Below are 17,283 nucleotides of genomic sequence, written 5' to 3'. Positions count from 1 at the left end.
TAACTTTAATTTTGTAGTTTTGAGGCTCAGCCGGCATACGTATGTAGAAGCGTGCATAGACATTAGACGGTTCAATAGTTCACACACGTGTAGACAACTGTCTCTAGCACGCTTCTACGTACACAATAGTCAATCCCTCAGGGCTCAGGGTCTTGCCCAATTGGTGAGGTGAGCGAAGGGACGAATTAGGTTTAAGCTAGGTCAAAAGTTCGATTTCTTCCGCTACCAAAAAATAACTAATGGCTTCTTGAACTTCACATTTCGTCTAGAATTTGTTCATTAAATTATACGAGAAACAAGTACTTTGTAGCTTGTAACATGTATACCTTGGAAGGAAACTGAATATCATGTTTCAAATTTCCATTACTTAATAGTGTGCTTGGCAATTCTAGACAAACACAAAGAACTTGCACATAATCCATTTCTCCAGACAAAACAAAACGATTTCTGAATCGAACCCACAGTACAATACAAATATTCACCATCGAAAAGTCGCAGGTTCTACTTGTAGTTAATACGACCTTCTGTTTTTATGTTTCCTTCGCGGTTTCACGAACTAGGGAAAGCTTAGCCAGAAGACCACACATCTGAAGGTACGAGCCAACTCCATCACAGATTCTCATGTGAGCAAATCCAGTTTCCTGCAAACTCGCACGAGTAAAAGACTTGTCAAAACACAAGATCTCAGAAATAATGAGAGGGAAATCTCTGCATAGTGTGCATATGTACCTTCATGAACTCCAATTTCAAAAACTCAGCCATATCATAGTTTTTTATGATACGGAAAAAGGTTGTGATTATGTCTGTTGGGGAGTAACCCAGATCGTAGAGCTGCTTGAGACCCGAACAAGCATCATCAAATTTCCCTTCCAATATGTTGCGCACCATATTCTTTACATGCAATGGGTGAGGCTGGTCACAGACCTGTAAACCAAAGCAAATCCTTTAGGACTACCAAAGAACATACAAAAAAATAGAATATTTGAGGGTATTTTGTAAGTATGACCTTGAAAACATTTTCTTGGTTCACAAACCGGAATCCACTGTTTGTAGCTTGCAAGTTATTCAGTGCCTGCCTCATATCACCATCAGCGGTGAAAATAATGGCTTCAAGACCTTCTGGAACATATGGAACCTTCATTTACAGAAAACACAGAAGAATCATACACCACCCAAATTTCAAATATAATTTATATATGGCAATGGTTGATTGTGAAACAACTTTTGATCATTGGATGGAAAGGCTCAAATTATAGTGAATCTCAACAAGTGATGTATATGTTCTCGGAAGTAGGTAGAATTCCTAGGAAATTAAAACATCAAAGCCCAAGCAAAGAGATGCTTATTAAGCTTCATCTGGAGGCACAATTATTAAATATCTTCTGAAACACCGGTTGCAACCCTAGAGTTGAAGAGGCTAATTCAAATGTCAACCTAAAAACCAATATTAAGACTACTAGAAATTAGAAAGATAAGAAACTGGTTGCAAGGTTTTTTTTTCAATCTCTAGGCAATGATAGCACAAATGCATTGAAAAACACATGTTACCATGTTGTGCTGCAAGTGAGACACACTGACAGAGGAAAGGACTACGGACGACATGCAAATGTCATTTTATTGAGTAAATGAACAGCCTTCCGATAAACAAAATAGCTTAGCAAGGTTAGCATTTAAAGCTCCAGACGTAGTGAGGAAAAGAAATAAAGCTGAATAGATGGGGAAATAAATAAGATGGAATCACCGCAGAAGCTAAGCTTTGACAGAGAAAACATAATATGCTCTCAATAATAAACTAGTGTAGATAGATTAAAAAGAATTAATACAACCTAATAGTTAAGTAAAGTTGCACAAATACTTCTTTACATTTGAAGATAAATAATGACAGTATGCAGAAATGACATTACATACAATGTCAAGAAATTTCTTTACCTTCTCAGCTTGAACGACAATCATTAGGCGACCAAGTATCTCCTCATCAGTCAATCTAGAAAACCGGACAAGGGCACATCTACTCTGAATAGGCTCAATGATTTTGGAAGATGTATTGCACGCAAGAGCGAAACGAGTAGAATTTGAATATATTTCCATTGTTCGCCTCAAAGCTTGTTGTGCTCCAGATGTCATGCTGATTTGTGTACAATACACACCCAGAGTATTTCCGACACCAGTGCCAAACCCAAAAATTAATAATTAAACGAAGTAATGCAAATAACAATGTTGTAGCATCAAATAAAATAGAGAGATAAATGTTTTTTCTGTGATGAAAGAAATAGACAAAAGGATGAACAGCCATGCACCAAAAGTTAAAACTTATAACACATAGGCAGATGGATAAGAGCAATTTGAAGTTTTCAGATTGATTTCATGGAGAATATCACCAGGGTTACCTGTCAGCTTCATCCAATATGACAACTTTATGGCGTCCGGAAGGCAGTGTAACTTTCTTTTGAGCAAACATTTTAATTTTGTTCCTCACAACATCGATTCCCCTAAAGAAGAACCGACAGTAAAAAAGTTCATGATAAATCCCAATCACAGTTTAGAAACTGAATTCCATCAAGACCATTTTACATACTCACCTGTCATCTGATGCATTCAGCTCTAAAACAGCCTCCTTATAGTTTGGTCCCAAAAGCTCATGTGCAAGAGCCAGTATGCTAGTGGTCTTACCAGTTCCAGGAGGACCCTGAAAACAATAAACAGTGATCAGTCAAGGCATAGGTTAAGTAAATTTAAGCAACTATAACCTTCCCGCTTAGTTCACCAATAACCCTAAACACAAAACACCACCCCTCAAATAAGTTTAATAGCTCAGTATTGAGGAAATCTTTCACAATGCCATACGGAACATTTTGATAACCATTTTGTTATAAGTTTTTTGTGTTCACCTTTTGTGCTATAGATAGAGGAAAAGTAATAGGAGAAGGGAGAAATGAAGAGTGTGAAGGAGGATGGTGGTAAAAACGCAAAAGGGGATGGAGTGACATAAAATTTGATACCCAACTGAAGTTGCTTCTAGCATGTACCTCACTTCCACTCTGCGTAATATTAACAATTCATCAAATTGATGCAAATTCTAGTTAACCGGACAGAAATTTCAAATTCCTATAAGTCGTCACTGTTCTTGTTGAACAGGCGACAATAATTTCCCCAATTTCAAACTTATGAATACCCATGGAACCTGAGAACACAAGCATCCAACACAATGAATGGCCTTTAACCAATCTTCTCTCAAACTATTCAACTTCAAGTCTACAAATGCCAATTATGTTGCATAATTTATCAAATTGTCTACCAAATAAAAAAGCCCCATTCCTCTCCTCATATCCTAAAACCAAACTGAGCCCAGATGATATTCCAAAACTTCAAAACTACAATGCTCATTCGAATTTACCTCCACGAAAAGCAACCACTGCCTCAACGAATACACAAATCACAGACCACAACACAAAATTACAAAGAATAAATCCACATAATCAAGCTACAAATTCGACATTCCGCTAGGGTTTAGGGTTTTAGTAAAATTGAAAACGTTGGATTGGGTGCAGAAATGAGCGAGAAAGAAACGTACGGCTAAGATGAGGTTGGGCATGTTGCCGTCGCGAGCGATGACCTGGATTCTGGACACGGCGTCTTCGTTGCCCACAATGTCGGCGACCTTGGTGGGCCTGTACTTCTCCACCCACGGCATGTCGTAGGCTGACGAAGAAGAAGACAACGCCATTGCTGCTGCCGTCTGCTGATGGCTGCGACAGAGAAGGAGAGGTCGTGGCGGCTCGCGAAGAAGATGGACTGGAACTGAAAACCCTCCCCCGAACAGCCCTCTTTTTGCCTTATTGCTTCGATTTGGAGGGAAAATTGCCCTTCTGCTGTTTATTTCGAAGGGCTTGGAGAAGGTCCTATTTATTTGTTTCTAGGGCCTGAGCTTTTGATATTTACATATCCAACCCCACCTTTCTTCTTTTTTCCTTTTTTATTTTATTTTATTTTATTTTTTGGCACAATCCGTTGGCTGACCCAATGGGTTCGGATAATGATTTTTAGAATCCATTTTCAGCCATTCAAACATGTAACCCAACCCAACCCATTGTTATGCGGGTTGGATTAGGCGGGTTTATCAGTTTGGGCTTCATACTATTTTTTTAATAACAATTTTATTATTCTTTACAAACAAACATTAAAATCATTCAATCGGGTAAATCTAAATTTCCTTAACAAAAATGAACTTGAAATCTCAAATACTTTATTATTAAACTTAAAATCCGCGTTCCAAACTTCAACCATAAAAGAAAATCAACTTAACAATTCTATAATCTTAATAAAATTCAAAACTTAAACATAATGAAAAGCTTTAAGATAGTAGCAGTATCCATGAGCTTTGAGCAGCAAAGGTTGACGACCATCAACAATATTAGACAATAACTACGAATTTATTCCCAAAGTCAAAGGTCAAAAGCATTCAAAAGGGGTTGTAAGCCTACAATGGATTCCAAATGTTCATTAAATCATTAGTAAACCATAAATAACAACACAAAGCATTAGAATTTGGATAGAAGTTTACATTGATTAGTTCATAGAAATTGCAAAGTACCTTAAATTGACCATGTACTAATCAACAGTATCCATTTCAGATGTGGAGGCAACTGAAAGCTCTACACAACATATATAAATTAAAATAAAACAAGTCAGAAAGTATTTAATTGAAAAATGAAAACCAAATACAAGTTTAAATAGTTTGTTACCTGATATTATCTGCTCATGGATTTCCATCTCCTCAATGGATGATGATTCAACTTCTGAAAAGATAAGAGGTGACTTTAATCAGTTTTGAGTGCAAATCAGTGCCTCTACCATCTTAGGAGTCAGGGAACTCCTATAATCATCAAGAATACGCCCTTCAGTGCTAAAGGCAGATTACCAGTATTGCAAACACATCCCTTGCAATCTTAGCTAAAAGTAGATATTTTTCCTAGTGAACCTTCCACCATTTCCAGCATTTAAATTGCTTATCCATTGGATTCTCATGAGGTTCCAGTAAGAACCTATCCACCTCACTTCTTAACTCACCTCTATTTCTCTGTTTTCTTATCTTCAGAAATTAAGACAACCTTGCATCTTCAATAGAACTACTATCAGCAGCTTCCATTGGCGCACTGCTACTAGATGAACCAACATTAGGAGCTTGGGGAGCTTGTTCATTAGACTTCAAATAAAAGTCATAAAGTTGCACTAACACATCTTTAATACCATTAGTCAATTTAGTCACTTCATCTGCACCGTATATAAAACTGAAGCAAAATGAAACATAATCCGATTTAAATCTTGGATTAAGCACCATTGAAATAATCAGCAGCTTATTGACATTTCCCACAGAACCCTAATATTTATCTTACTTGGATTTCATACTAATGGCCATTTTTTGCAACAAATGATCACCACTGCTACTAAGGACTGTTAATTCTTGATGTATTGAGCACATCTCATGAAATGCAATATTGGAAGTCACAGTTAAAGATCCACTGAACTTGAGTATCACATCATAAAAGGTTTTCAAAAACCTAACAAAAATTGATGCATTATCCCAATCATCACTTGTAGGAGGAATATACCTTTTTTTTGCTCACCATGTATAAAGTAAGTAACAAAATGTCCATCATCTTCCTCCAGCCCTTCAAATGCTTTTTGGAACTTAAGGGCAACAACCAACATTAAATAGGTGGAATTCTACCTTGTTGGTACATCTAAAGCCACAAGACCTTTAGACTCTATTTTCACACGATCCTCACATTCCTTAAACTTCTTTAGCCTTGAAGGCGAAGACCTCACATACCTGAAAGCGAATCGAATTCTCAATATAGATTCATGCAATTCCTTTAACCCTTCAGACACAATCAGATTCATAATATGAGCACTACATCATAAATGCATGTATACACCATCAAGAACAAGAACATCAGTTTTCCAATTTTTCAGTTTCTTTTCACATAATTAACATCCTGATCATTTGCTGAAGCATTATCAACAGTTATAGTGAACACATTTTCTATTTCCCATTCAATCAAACAGGATTCAATCAGTTTCCTAATTGTTTCCCCTTTGTGATTTGGTACAGGGCAAAAATTCAATATGTGCTTATGCAAATTCCAATCACAATCAACAAAGTGAGCAGTTAAAACCATATAACTAATGTTTTGTGCAGATGTCCAACAATCAATGGTAAGACAAACTCTTTGTGCATTTATGGTCAACACATTTTTCAAAAGTCTCATCTCATCCAAATATAATTGAAACATATCTCTCGTAATAGTTCTGCGTGAGAGATGGGTACATTTTGGGGAACTAATACCACAGAAAAGCTTAAACCCTTCATTCTCAACAAAGCTAAAGGGTAACTCGTCAAGAACTACCATCTTGGTTAACCCAACCCTACAAGCTTCCTTACTAAAGCCAACTGCCATAAGGCTACCATCTTTCTCCCAAAGCTAAGGATTTTTTGTTTTTTGTCCTCAACCTTATGAGGATACCTTTTACATTGGTTAGACAAATGATTCCACAAACTAGAGGTCTCATACTTCTTAGTATCACAAGCATAACTCTTCTTGTCGTAGTTACAAGTAGCTCTAGGGTCATTGGGATCAAAAGATTCACCACCATCAACTTTGGTGAAGTGATCCCACACTGTGGACATTTTCCTACTTGGTTTTTTGTTCTTACCACTATCCACCAGTGGAGGAAGAGGCACTGATGAGTGGAGGGATGTAGTGGCGTAGAGAAAAACAATAAAATTATAGGGTTTTTATAGATTGAGAGAAGATGAGGGATCAATCTCGAAGAGGCCATAGAGAATAATCAGGGATGAAATTGATTCTTGCATGATTTTCCAACAGCTTGATTTCTGAACTTATGTCTGAGGGTTGGACGAAAAAAGGAGATTGAGTAATTGAGAGAAGAAATCATGTAAATGGGCTAACATATATCTATATTCGGGTGGTCGAGTTTTGACAGCTTTGTAATATTGCAACCCATGTAAGATTAGCCATGACTTCGGGTGGTCGGGTTTAAACCCGAGAATAATTTTTTGGGCTTTCTAACCGACCCAACCCAATTAATGTTAGATGGGTTGGTTGGTTGACCCGCACAAATGCCCACCCCTAATTACCAACAACAAAACTTTACATCACAAAGGACCAAAATTTACAACAAAAAGGCCCAAAAACAAAAAACACAACAACCAAAAGTTGAGACCGAAACAAGGAAAACTTAAAACAGCCAGTTTCGCTGCATCCTCAGTCATAACCATTGCTAGAACCACCAAAACAGCAGCCGTGCATGTCGATCCACATAAATTGTTACGCCTAATTAAGCCTTGCATCATCAATACCAGCATTTAATCCCAAGCTTCACTCCTAGCATAGCTACAAACAACAAAGAACCGGCAACCAATTGAAAGAAGCTTGTGGGATTCCACAAGCAACACTGCTAACAAAGGCAAACAACAAAGAGAATGTGGTGGTGCGAGGAACACCCAACCCACTGGAAGCACCAGATCTATACTCACCAACTCGGAAGACTGCAACAAATCGCGGCAAAGTGTGACTAAAGCTCGAAAATTGGATGAATATGGGTAAGTGACATCAAAGGGGAGATAAGAAGGCAAATCAGCTAAGAAAACTAGGGGAAAAACAACGGATAGGAGAAGAGAAAAAAAGAAAGAAACAAACAAAAGAAAACCCATCGATCTCAGTCGTAGCTAGGATCAGCGGCACCGGAATTGGACTTGATTGGAAACCACTCACACAGATCGGTGAGAATCATCCTAAAATAGAAGGAAGGTCTCTCACAATGATAGAAAGAGAGAGAGAGAGTTCCAGAAAGCCTCAGCCTATTCTTTCTCTTTTTTTTTTTTAGTCAAGCTAACTTTCTTATTCTAAACCTAAAAATTTGGTTAAAAACTTTCGAAAATAAATTAGGTTGAAATTGGAGTATTTATAAGTTTCGAATTCGATAGTTCTGACTTTTTGAGATGGTTTTGTATTTTGATTATGATTATTGTGTTGTAGTATATACTTTTAGGTATCAACATGTTGTTGTGGGGTTTGAAACTTTGTTTAACATGTGGAATGTCTCAAAAATATATGTTGCAGAGAGTAGTGTTACATACATATATTTGATCCATGTGTTTAGATGTTCCTTACAAATTATGTTTAAGGAACAAAAGTTAACAAAATTGAAATTTTGGTATGGCATAGCCAAAGAGTGTTATTTTCATTCATATATTACATGACAAGAATCGGAGATGTTGGTACGCAATTCCAGGTAGCATTTTATGTCCAAAACTATACAAAGTTCAAAACTAAGATTAGTTCTACTGAAGACACCCAAATCTGTAACTCTATTGATGGCGTCTCCTTCGTTCTCTATGACATCGTTGAACTGAAAATCAAAAGAAAAATAAAATAAAAAACAATTCAATCACTCAAGAATTATCACATTAAATTGCATATGAATTGAATCACATTTCTTGGTACACCTAGTTGCAAAACCAACAATGTAATCAAGAGAATCAAGATGTGAACGTTGAGGGTGGTAATGGTGTCAAAAATGGTCGTGATGGTGAGGCCAATATGATAGTGGCAACGATGGTGGTAGGGGTAGTGGTGTAAAAGATGATAGATGAGAATGTGGTGTTGTGGGGTGGCAGTGATAGTTATGATGGTAGTGAAGTGGTGATAGTGATAATAATACGGTAGTAGAGACATACGTGATTTTATTTTTTTTAATTAAATTTTGACTTTATTTTATCAGAGAAATGTGAGGGTAATGAGGTGTCAATGAGACGCAGCGTTGTATTACGAAACGCAACTGGTCATCTTCTTCGCAAGGACTGCGCCTCAGCCGCTGTTACGCCTCACGACCTCGACGCCCGCCTTCCAAAGAATTAACGTAATGGCGATTTGGGTAAGTTAATTGAACTACTAATATAGAGAAAAGAAACATCAAAATCCGCAGAAAGTTGAAGATCCATATGAAACATATTTGCAATCATAAAAATTGTAAATTATCAAGTCAGTAAATAATTGTCTGAATTACAACTTTACAGCACAACTAATTCGTCTATATTATACAATTAATATTCAATCCGATCCCATGAACTCCATCAAAATCATACACCAACTTGTCCAAGAAACCTCAACCGATCACCGCTGCTCTAATCAATGCGTAGTACATGCATTCAAGAGGCATCCCACCCGCCTCCCATACTTCACACGCTTGTTTGTGCGGTAGGGAGTTAAGTTACACATGATTTTTAGCACCATTATATTTATTAGTGGATGGAATTAGATCCTCTTTAGATCTCCTCACTGGGGATCCTGAGGATCAAGTGACATCAACCGCTCATCACAAATTGTATGGCCAAAGTTTTTTTTCTTTTTTATATTTTCAACAGTAATGCAGCCTAGTTTTGCATGAAAAATATAAAAAAGAAAAAATTGTGATCATACAATTTTTGATTAATGGTTGGTATCACTTGATTTCTGGGATGCCTAATGAGGAGATCCGGAGAGGATCAATTCCCTAGTGGACATCAAAACATTCCGACCGAATATGATGAAGATTATGTTGGAGGTTTTTTTTTTAGTTGTATCAACTTTTGCATGTGCTGCACAATGAAATGTTCTGCACTCTGTCCATGTTTGGATGGGATGTAAGTTAAGTTCTCTATTCGTTAAGAAGAGAAATATTAAGGAGACTTTAAAAAATAGAATTATTTATGGACTCTCCGTCACTTTATATTTTTGGCACAATTTTTGTGCCAACATTATAAAAACTTGTGCCCAAAACATAAGGTTGCGGAGAGTTTAGTTTTGAGAAAGTCTTATTTGCATTTTTCCTTTAAGAATGCACTTATGTACCCATGAATTTAAATGTGGGTGGAAGTGGAACCATTTTGGTAACTTCCTATGCTTTTACATTATGTCTCAATGAGAAAATTTGAAATGACTTGGAAATATAAAATAACCAATGAAAATTTTAAAATTACTTAGAATAATAAAATAATAGAATTAAAATGACGAAATTTTATTTTCTTAAAGTTAATTATGGAGACGATTGTTATAATAGTGAATGATGACAGCAGCGACAGAAAGACAACAATATTTGATGGTGGTGGCATCCATAGTGATGGTGGCAGCCACTTAATACATAAATTATGAATTTTTTTTAAATTCTCAATTTATTTTCCTCATCGAAATATTGTGTTATTTTACAAAAGAACCATTACAAAAATAAAACAAAAAAAAAAAAAAAAAGAAATAATTCGAGTTAAACTGTAAATACCAGACGAAACGTGTACGGTATGGTCAAATCAATTTTACCAAGCACTGGTCAAATAAACCAAGAAAACGGAGTTAAAATTCCAAAGCCGTGTCCGTATTCGAACGACGTTATCGTCATCGTTGGCGTTTGTCTTGTCTCCATCATCGTTCTCACCGCCATAGAACGATCAGAGCTCCCGCTCAAAACGCACCGTTTCGGAGATCCGCATGGGTTGAGCCGATTCAACTCACCGAGTCAGGGCATTCCATTCGACGACCTCGCAAGAAACTGAACATCCCCAAATTCTGATTCGAAACCGAAATGGCCTCGCCAAACCGATCTGCGGAGAACATCGTCGACACGACGCCGTTGTTGACCAACTCGGGCTGGTCGTCTGACGATTCGAACTCGGGGCGCCAGCGATTGGTGCGCCGACAGAGCCTGCAGCAGGCCGCGCGGTTTCTTCGCCAGGCCAGCAGCCGCCGCCTCATGCGCGAGCCGTCGATGCTGGTCCGCGAGACCGCGGCAGAGCAATTGGAGGAGAGGCAGAGTGATTGGGCGTACTCCAAGCCGGTGGTGGTTCTCGACATCATCTGGAACTTCGCCTTCGTCGTCGTGGCGCTGACGGTCCTGGTTCTGAGCCGGGACGAATTGCCGAATGTGCCCCTGAGACTGTGGATCGTGGGGTACGCTGTGCAGTGCGTTGTGCATATGGTTTGTGTTTGCGTCGAGTTTCGGAGGCGGCAGTCCCGGCAGAGAAGCCGGTTTTCGGGGGTGAATTCTGCGGAGGAAGGGGTGGGGAGTGTTGGGAATTTGGGTTCTGGGTCGAGAGAGGGGGATTTGTCATCGCAGTACGTGTCGTTGGCTGATCATATGACTGAGGAGGGTACCAGGTAACAACGTTAGCTGTGCTTCGCAATTGTAATGTTTGTTCTTTTATGTGGTGTTTGTTTGTGGGTTGCTGTTAGTTGCTGCAATTTATGATTCGAATGCGCAAATGTTGCTGGAATAATGGTGATATTTTTATTTTTTATTTTTTATTTTTTATAATGTTTTTGCTGTCTTTGGCATTGTTGTTCATGCCATTTGATTCTTAGTAAAAGTTACTTTTACTTGTAGCTTGGTCCCAATCTCTTTGAAACCAATAGAGGGATCGGTATTTATGCGAAATTATGATGTAGAGTAGGGAATTAGTTAAATGAGCCTTTTTGCGTTTACGGATTGCTGATGGCATCGGTTTTCTCTCGTTTGAAGCTCTATAAATCTGAAATTTTGTATGCTACCTGTCTGTTAGAATCGGTTATTGATGATTGAACTGGTTTTGTACTGGGATTGTAGGATGCTGTCATATTTGGAGCCAGTACTGTGTGAAAAGTTGATGACATATGCTGTTATTTGTTACGTTTATCGTAATTTCATATCTTCTCATTGTTTTTGCTTGTATCTTTCAGCAGCGTTGCTAAACACCTGGAATCTGCAAATACAATGTTTTCGTTTATCTGGTGGATCATTGGGTTCTATTGGGTATCGGCAGGTGGTCAATCTTTAGCAAACGCCTCCCCGCAGCTTTACTGGTTTGGGCTCTCTCTTTCTCTCTCTCACTCTCCCACTCTCATCCATTTATTTGAAATCAAGGATAAACTCTTAACTATGGCAATGTGGCTTTGTCTGCAGGCTATGTATAATCTTCCTGGGTTTTGATGTGTTTTTTGTCGTTTTCTGTGTTGCGCTGGCATGCATCATTGGTATCGCGGTTTGTTGCTGTCTTCCCTGCATTATTGCACTTTTATATGCTGTCGCAGATCAGGTAGTTCTCATGCCCAGTTATCTCTCTTTTCTGTGTGTGGGGCTGTGTTGGTTTTCATGTTCATAACTATTGGTGTTTTCTGTCATTGCCACTCCGTAAGTTAGGTGAATATTGCCGTAGTACTGGTTTATAAGTACTAGACTAGAGGCTTGACAAATGAAAGCGGAACCTGACACGTTCTATATAATTCTGCGATAGCAAACTTTATTTACCAAATATTTGATAATAACAAAAATTAGTTGAATCTTGTTAATGTGAACAGAAATTTTGATGTATTAAGATTTTTAGTTGGAGAATCTGGACTCTAAAATGGGACCCAATTGTATGGGCTTGCTTCCGGTTTAGCATAACTTTATGTGGGGTGGGTTGGAAAGTTCAGTTCTGATGTTTTGTATAGAAGAAAGTTTGCGGATGGCCTTTATCAGCTCAAAATAACGGGCAAGTTCCCGTGTTGGTAAAACAGTTTGCACTAAATTAAACCATTCCTTTCTTTCATTAACTGTTAACTTTCATCACCTTAGAAATTATCAGGTATATCCTTCTTAGAATTTGATACTAATCATAGATGGTTGAATTTCTTGGTGTCTCCGTGAAGCACCCTATGTAACTATTAAGATTCATAGATCTCTTCCTTCTATTGATATATGAGGTTTACCAAACTTGATGCATAGTAGTTTCTCTTGGAGCGCTTTGGGGATGAAAGATTTATTAATATTATACTAATTTGTTTCATTTAGTAAATTTTCTGGCTCTCTTTTAGTTGCATCAAATTTATTGGGCCTGACAAAAATTTGATGGGAATGTGCTTGATTTTTGTCTTAACTAAAACTTGGAAGTAATTTGAATTATTAATTTACGGAAGTGTAGCTGTTAGCTCTTAGCATTAATATCAATGGCATTCTTCTTGTCCCCGTATTATGTTTGTGTGACCTGCTATTGAAGCAGGATGGAGCATCTAAGGAAGACATCGAGCAGCTTCCAAAATTCAAATTCGGAAAAGTTGGTAATGAGAAAGTTGCCGGCGATGGACAAGGTGGAGGAGTAATGACTGAATGTGGTACAGATTCACCCATTGAACATGTTCTTTCTCAGGAGGATGCGGTAAGTTGCTCTTGATTTTTGACTTATAGTCTTGTTTACTCTCTTGCGTTCTTTTAGCAACGAGGATTTTGTCTACGTCAGCTGTCATAAAGTTGGTTTTGTTTTGTATTCGTGTCACAAATGGACTGTTCAAAAAATTCTTCTCACATCAGTTAGATGATCATTGCAATTTACAGGAGTGCTGCATCTGCCTTTCTTCTTATGACGATGGAGTGGAACTGAGGCAACTTCCTTGTGGCCACCATTTTCACTGTTCCTGCATTGACAAGTGGCTTTTTATCAACGCTACCTGTCCTCTCTGCAAGTACAATATCTTGAAGAGTAGCAGCCAGGATCAAGGGGAAGTTTAAAATTCTTCTCGTCATAGACTTATGCTTGGGCACGCTGCAGAATTACATACAAATTCGTGCTCCAGACTTGAGTGTAATCATATGCAAAGCTTGGCACTGAACTCAAAAGCAGGCTTTAGACGTCCTGCTGGAGGGTAACCAAATGCAAAGCTTCGCCCTCGACACACTGCAGGTCTTCTATATTGTCATTGTTGATGTTGTTTGCTGTTGTAGAGTAGGCATAGCAGTTGTCATTGATCTTGTCGGCGTAGTAGTGACTATGACAACAGCACATCGTTTTCGTTGTTGCCCTGGCGTTCTTAAGGTGCCTTCTGTACATGGGTGTTGCCAGGGCATTTACACGGTAAATTATATATATATATATATATAAACAAACTGCTTTCGAAAGAAAGTTCACTTGATTGTGTAGAAATGTGTTATCACAAGTTAGTAAGATTATTTACTGACCGGACCATTCCATGTGCTTGCAAATTACAGTCGTGCACATCAAGGTCGTAACAAGGCATAAATCCCAATGTCTACTTTTGTATGGCACTTAAAAAGGGCTGCTATATCAGAACACGGAATAATTTTTTGGTGTGATCGTAACTACTGTAGTGTTGTTACTCGGTTTGTTTATATTGCAACACGTAACACGCGTTCGTATAAACCAAGTTTTGTTGAGTAACGAAACGAAGAAAATGATCATGAGTCAATTGTTTATGAAATAAACTTGACCTGAACAAAGATGTATCCCTTTATTCTTTTGCCTCTCATCACGTAAGAATAGACCGAAACCGAAATTGATGAGAGGCAAAATAACATGGGGATATTTTCGGAACCTGCCCCGTTCCTTTTTTTATAGAATTTCTGGACCCGCCCCGACTGGGCGTCCAGCCAGTTTGTCCACTGCAAGTTAGATGCCCTATCACAATCAAATCAATTAAACAAAATGATAGGATTGGGGGATTGAAATGATAGTAAGTTAAACCCACCAATCTGTAAAGTTGTCATGGATCTTATCCAATGAGGAAATATAAAGGGTGGTGCTATTTTCACACTTTTTTTTATTATCTTTTCTACACTTTTGTTAATTTTTGTCAACTTTTTTTTTTTGTCAGTTCGTTCAATACTATGAGCAAAATTAAAAAGTGTATTTAAGAAGTAAAAATGAGTGTGGATTGCACCGCCCAAGATGAATTGCCAATGTAGTGAAAGTCAATTGATTGGATTTGATGAGCTTTTAATCTTTACATTTGGAAATACTAGACAACTAGTGGCTGTTTTTGTTTTTCTAACGTCTCGACCACTACTACTTATTAGAAAGAAAATTGCAAGAAAGTTCTCCTCACTCTCGTCATTGATTTGATTCAAGTATCAATCTTTTCACGACATTGGGCATTTTGATGTGTACCCCTAGCTTCTCCACCAGGAAAAAACACAACAATATATTTGTTTGTCAAAAGTGAGATTCTTTTTAATATAAAAATATTGGGAAAACGAGAAATCAAATATAGAATCTCGGTGTAGCGTAATATTCTAGAGTAATAAGCTAGCTCAAGGAAGGGAATCCTTACGCTATAACCTAAGAAATACTGTGGAAATATGAATTTTATATAGAGCTCTCAAAATAGATTTAGTACTCTAATATTTTTATTGCATGCTCCTTTTGATTTTTCCAAAATTTCATTTCAAGTGAAACTAAATTTATACCAAATCAATTTACACTTGCTAAACATAGGAATGCATTTTTTCAAAACATTTGAAATAAACAACATTGTTTTATCAACTAGCTTGTAATCCAAGTTCAAATCTTCATTTCTCGTTGTTAGTTAAAAAGAAAAAAAAAAAGATTTTACGTGAATTTATAAATAAATTAAGCTCATCATATTTTTCGTCGTTTCCAAATAAGGTAATAATAATTTCTCATCTCATCTCCAGAAAGTAGACATAAAAGTTACATTCCCAAAAAACCAAACAACTAAACGCGACCAAAGTAAAGACGTGTTGGGTTCATCCAAGTGTGTGGTTTTAGTGCAAATTATTGACATGGTCCCATCCATCTGCCTCTTTACAACCAAAACCCATGTGACCTCTCCGACCTTGACGACTCACAGAGCACTCACCCAATGGTGGCGGTAGGGTTGTGACAGGCGTACCAATGACTGTACCACACATACCAAAAGCCGTTGCAGTGATTGAGTTTAAGGGCCGGTGATCGGTGACCGGACCCAAATTCTCCAACTTCACAGAAAGGTTCACAATCCCATTAGTCCTGGAACCGTCCCTAGCCCGTAGCCGGTAACTCAAGAACCGTGCCGAACTGGCCGGCGGGAACCCAATATCATTCGCCGGGATTTGGCACCAACCCAGCTGAACCCGGCCCATTATGAGCCTCTTGGTGAAAAGCTGGAGACATATGCAAGAATACCTGTTGTTGAAGAAAGTTGTATCAATAGGGACGTGAAATTTGTCTCCCCACGTAGGGTTGACGCCTCCTTGGTCATCCACCCTTGTTTTGTACACGTGGAGGGTGCGATCACCGTTGGTTTTGGGTGTGCATGGCGGAGCAATAGTGGGCTGGAGAGTGGTGAGGGTGATGAAGGGTCTGATTTTGTTGGAGAATAGAGAGGGAGATGGGGTCTTCAGACCTTGGGCTGATAGCACTGTGATCTCCATCTTCATCAGTGACTGGTGGTTGTGCTGCTTCAACATGGTGACATATACATATACAATATATAAATATATATATATATATATGTTATATATATTGAGATCTTATATATATTGGACTTGGAGGGTGTCTATATATAATATATGGGTATGTGTGTAGCAAGCTGTATATATTTATTTGATAAGGGAGGTGGATAAATATTTAAGAGGAGAGAATTATTGGGAGCTTCAAGGCTTCTTACAGTGCAGTTTCCTTGTGGGGGAAATAGATATGGAAATTTAAGGCATGTGCAGCAATGTATGACTCAGACTTGCTCACACTGAGGAAAGCAAAACAACGGAATTTTCCCGCTTGTCAAGTCAACTTGAGTGAGAGGTTTTTGTGCTTGTTTTGATGTTTTCATCCTATACACACGCGGTCAATAGCGAAAGTGTCCTAATCGTTGTTTTTACGTCACTCAATCATAACAAAAAAGTACATTTTCAACCTTAGTAAATATAATAAATAAGACGTCATTTAATAATACAATCTAGCTAGTAGTATTTCTTTCTTTTTGTAAGTAAGATGTATTAAATTCGACTCTTATAGAGGACCAATTAAATCTTTTTCAGGTCTTCGAATGGTAAAATGCTCTTTCAAGTAGCATCATCTCAAATCTTGACCTCTCCTCTATTTCCTCCCTCAAGAGGTTCTTATTCCATGCCCTTGTTTGCCCGGCCTTACCAAACCTCCTAACATTCCACACCAAGCACCAAACACTATCACTCTAATATCGAAAACTTGAATCATATACACTACTAAGGCAATCTCCAACTATGGAGGGCCACATAGGCCTCACAAATATAATTTTTTTAGGAATAGTAACAAACTAATTTTTTCCGTCTTTAACCATATTGGCTAAATATTACTCTCTATATTTTTGTTACTTTTTAGCATGCCCAATTACCTTTTCACCATGTCATTAACTAAAAAGCTCAAAAAGAAATGCCTATGGCCATCTCCAATGGAAGGATGGCCAAATGGTTTCCTCTAGCCCTGTAGTTCTGCAAGAAATT

At 37.9% G+C, this 17,283-nt stretch overlaps 2 protein-coding genes and 1 pseudogene across 5 annotated transcripts; 1 reads left to right on the top strand and 2 right to left on the bottom strand.

Annotated features, from left to right (window-relative positions):
- Window positions 1-334: 334 nt before the first annotated feature.
- Window positions 335-3,874, bottom strand: LOC103937241 (replication factor C subunit 2). Its single transcript, XM_009347166.3, has 7 exons — window positions 3,572-3,874; window positions 2,580-2,686; window positions 2,388-2,489; window positions 1,930-2,125; window positions 1,007-1,135; window positions 730-924; window positions 335-641 (listed from the first exon to the last, which is right to left on the bottom strand). The coding sequence occupies exons 1-7, from the start codon at window positions 3,722-3,724 to the stop codon at window positions 531-533; spliced, it is 993 nt and encodes a 330-aa protein (XP_009345441.1). The 5' UTR covers window positions 3,725-3,874; the 3' UTR covers window positions 335-530.
- A 6,446-nt stretch (window positions 3,875-10,320) lies between these two features.
- Window positions 10,321-14,029, top strand: LOC103937243 (E3 ubiquitin-protein ligase At1g12760). Of its 4 annotated transcripts, none has more exons than XM_009347170.3 (5): window positions 10,321-11,210; window positions 11,772-11,891; window positions 11,992-12,124; window positions 13,067-13,225; window positions 13,402-14,029. In XM_009347170.3, exons 1-5 carry the CDS (start codon window positions 10,639-10,641, stop codon window positions 13,573-13,575), a joined length of 1,158 nt encoding a protein of 385 aa, XP_009345445.1. In that variant the 5' UTR covers window positions 10,321-10,638; the 3' UTR covers window positions 13,576-14,029. The 4 variants fall into 4 exon arrangements, with proteins under 4 accessions (XP_009345445.1, XP_009345443.1, XP_009345446.1 ...); XM_009347168.3 differs by having other exon boundaries at window positions 10,328-11,210; window positions 11,769-11,891; XM_009347171.3 differs by having other exon boundaries at window positions 10,331-11,210; window positions 13,070-13,225.
- A 1,425-nt stretch (window positions 14,030-15,454) lies between these two features.
- LOC125475274 lies at window positions 15,455-16,586 on the bottom strand (annotated as a pseudogene).
- Window positions 16,587-17,283: the final 697 nt, after the last annotated feature.

This window comes from the organism of the source record quoted next, unplaced genomic scaffold, assembly GCF_019419815.1.
Source record: "Pyrus x bretschneideri cultivar Hongxiangsu unplaced genomic scaffold, Pyrus_bretschneideri_v1 Contig14, whole genome shotgun sequence".
Lineage (NCBI taxonomy): Eukaryota > Viridiplantae > Streptophyta > Magnoliopsida > Rosales > Rosaceae > Pyrus > Pyrus x bretschneideri.
The sequence above is the reverse complement of the archived record's forward strand: the minus strand, read 5'-3'. Positions and strand labels throughout refer to the sequence as shown.

Excerpts from the sequence above, each read along its gene's own strand:
- LOC103937241 (XM_009347166.3), bottom strand. The coding sequence starts at position 3,724 with ATGGCGTTGTCTTCTTCTTCGTCAGCCTACGACATGCCGTGGGTGGAG. Across the intron at positions 2,687-3,571 it reads TGCCCAACCTCATCTTAGCC|GGTCCTCCTGGAACTGGTAA; the intron begins GTACGTTTCTTT and ends TATTGTTTTCAG. Across the intron at positions 642-729 it reads TGAAATTGGAGTTCATGAAG|GAAACTGGATTTGCTCACAT; the intron begins GTACATATGCAC and ends GCGAGTTTGCAG.
- LOC103937243 (XM_009347168.3), top strand. The coding sequence starts at position 10,639 with ATGGCCTCGCCAAACCGATCTGCGGAGAACATCGTCGACACGACGCCG. Across the intron at positions 11,211-11,768 it reads ATGACTGAGGAGGGTACCAG|CAGCGTTGCTAAACACCTGG; the intron begins GTAACAACGTTA and ends TGTATCTTTCAG. Across the intron at positions 11,892-11,991 it reads GCCTCCCCGCAGCTTTACTG|GCTATGTATAATCTTCCTGG; the intron begins GTTTGGGCTCTC and ends CTTTGTCTGCAG.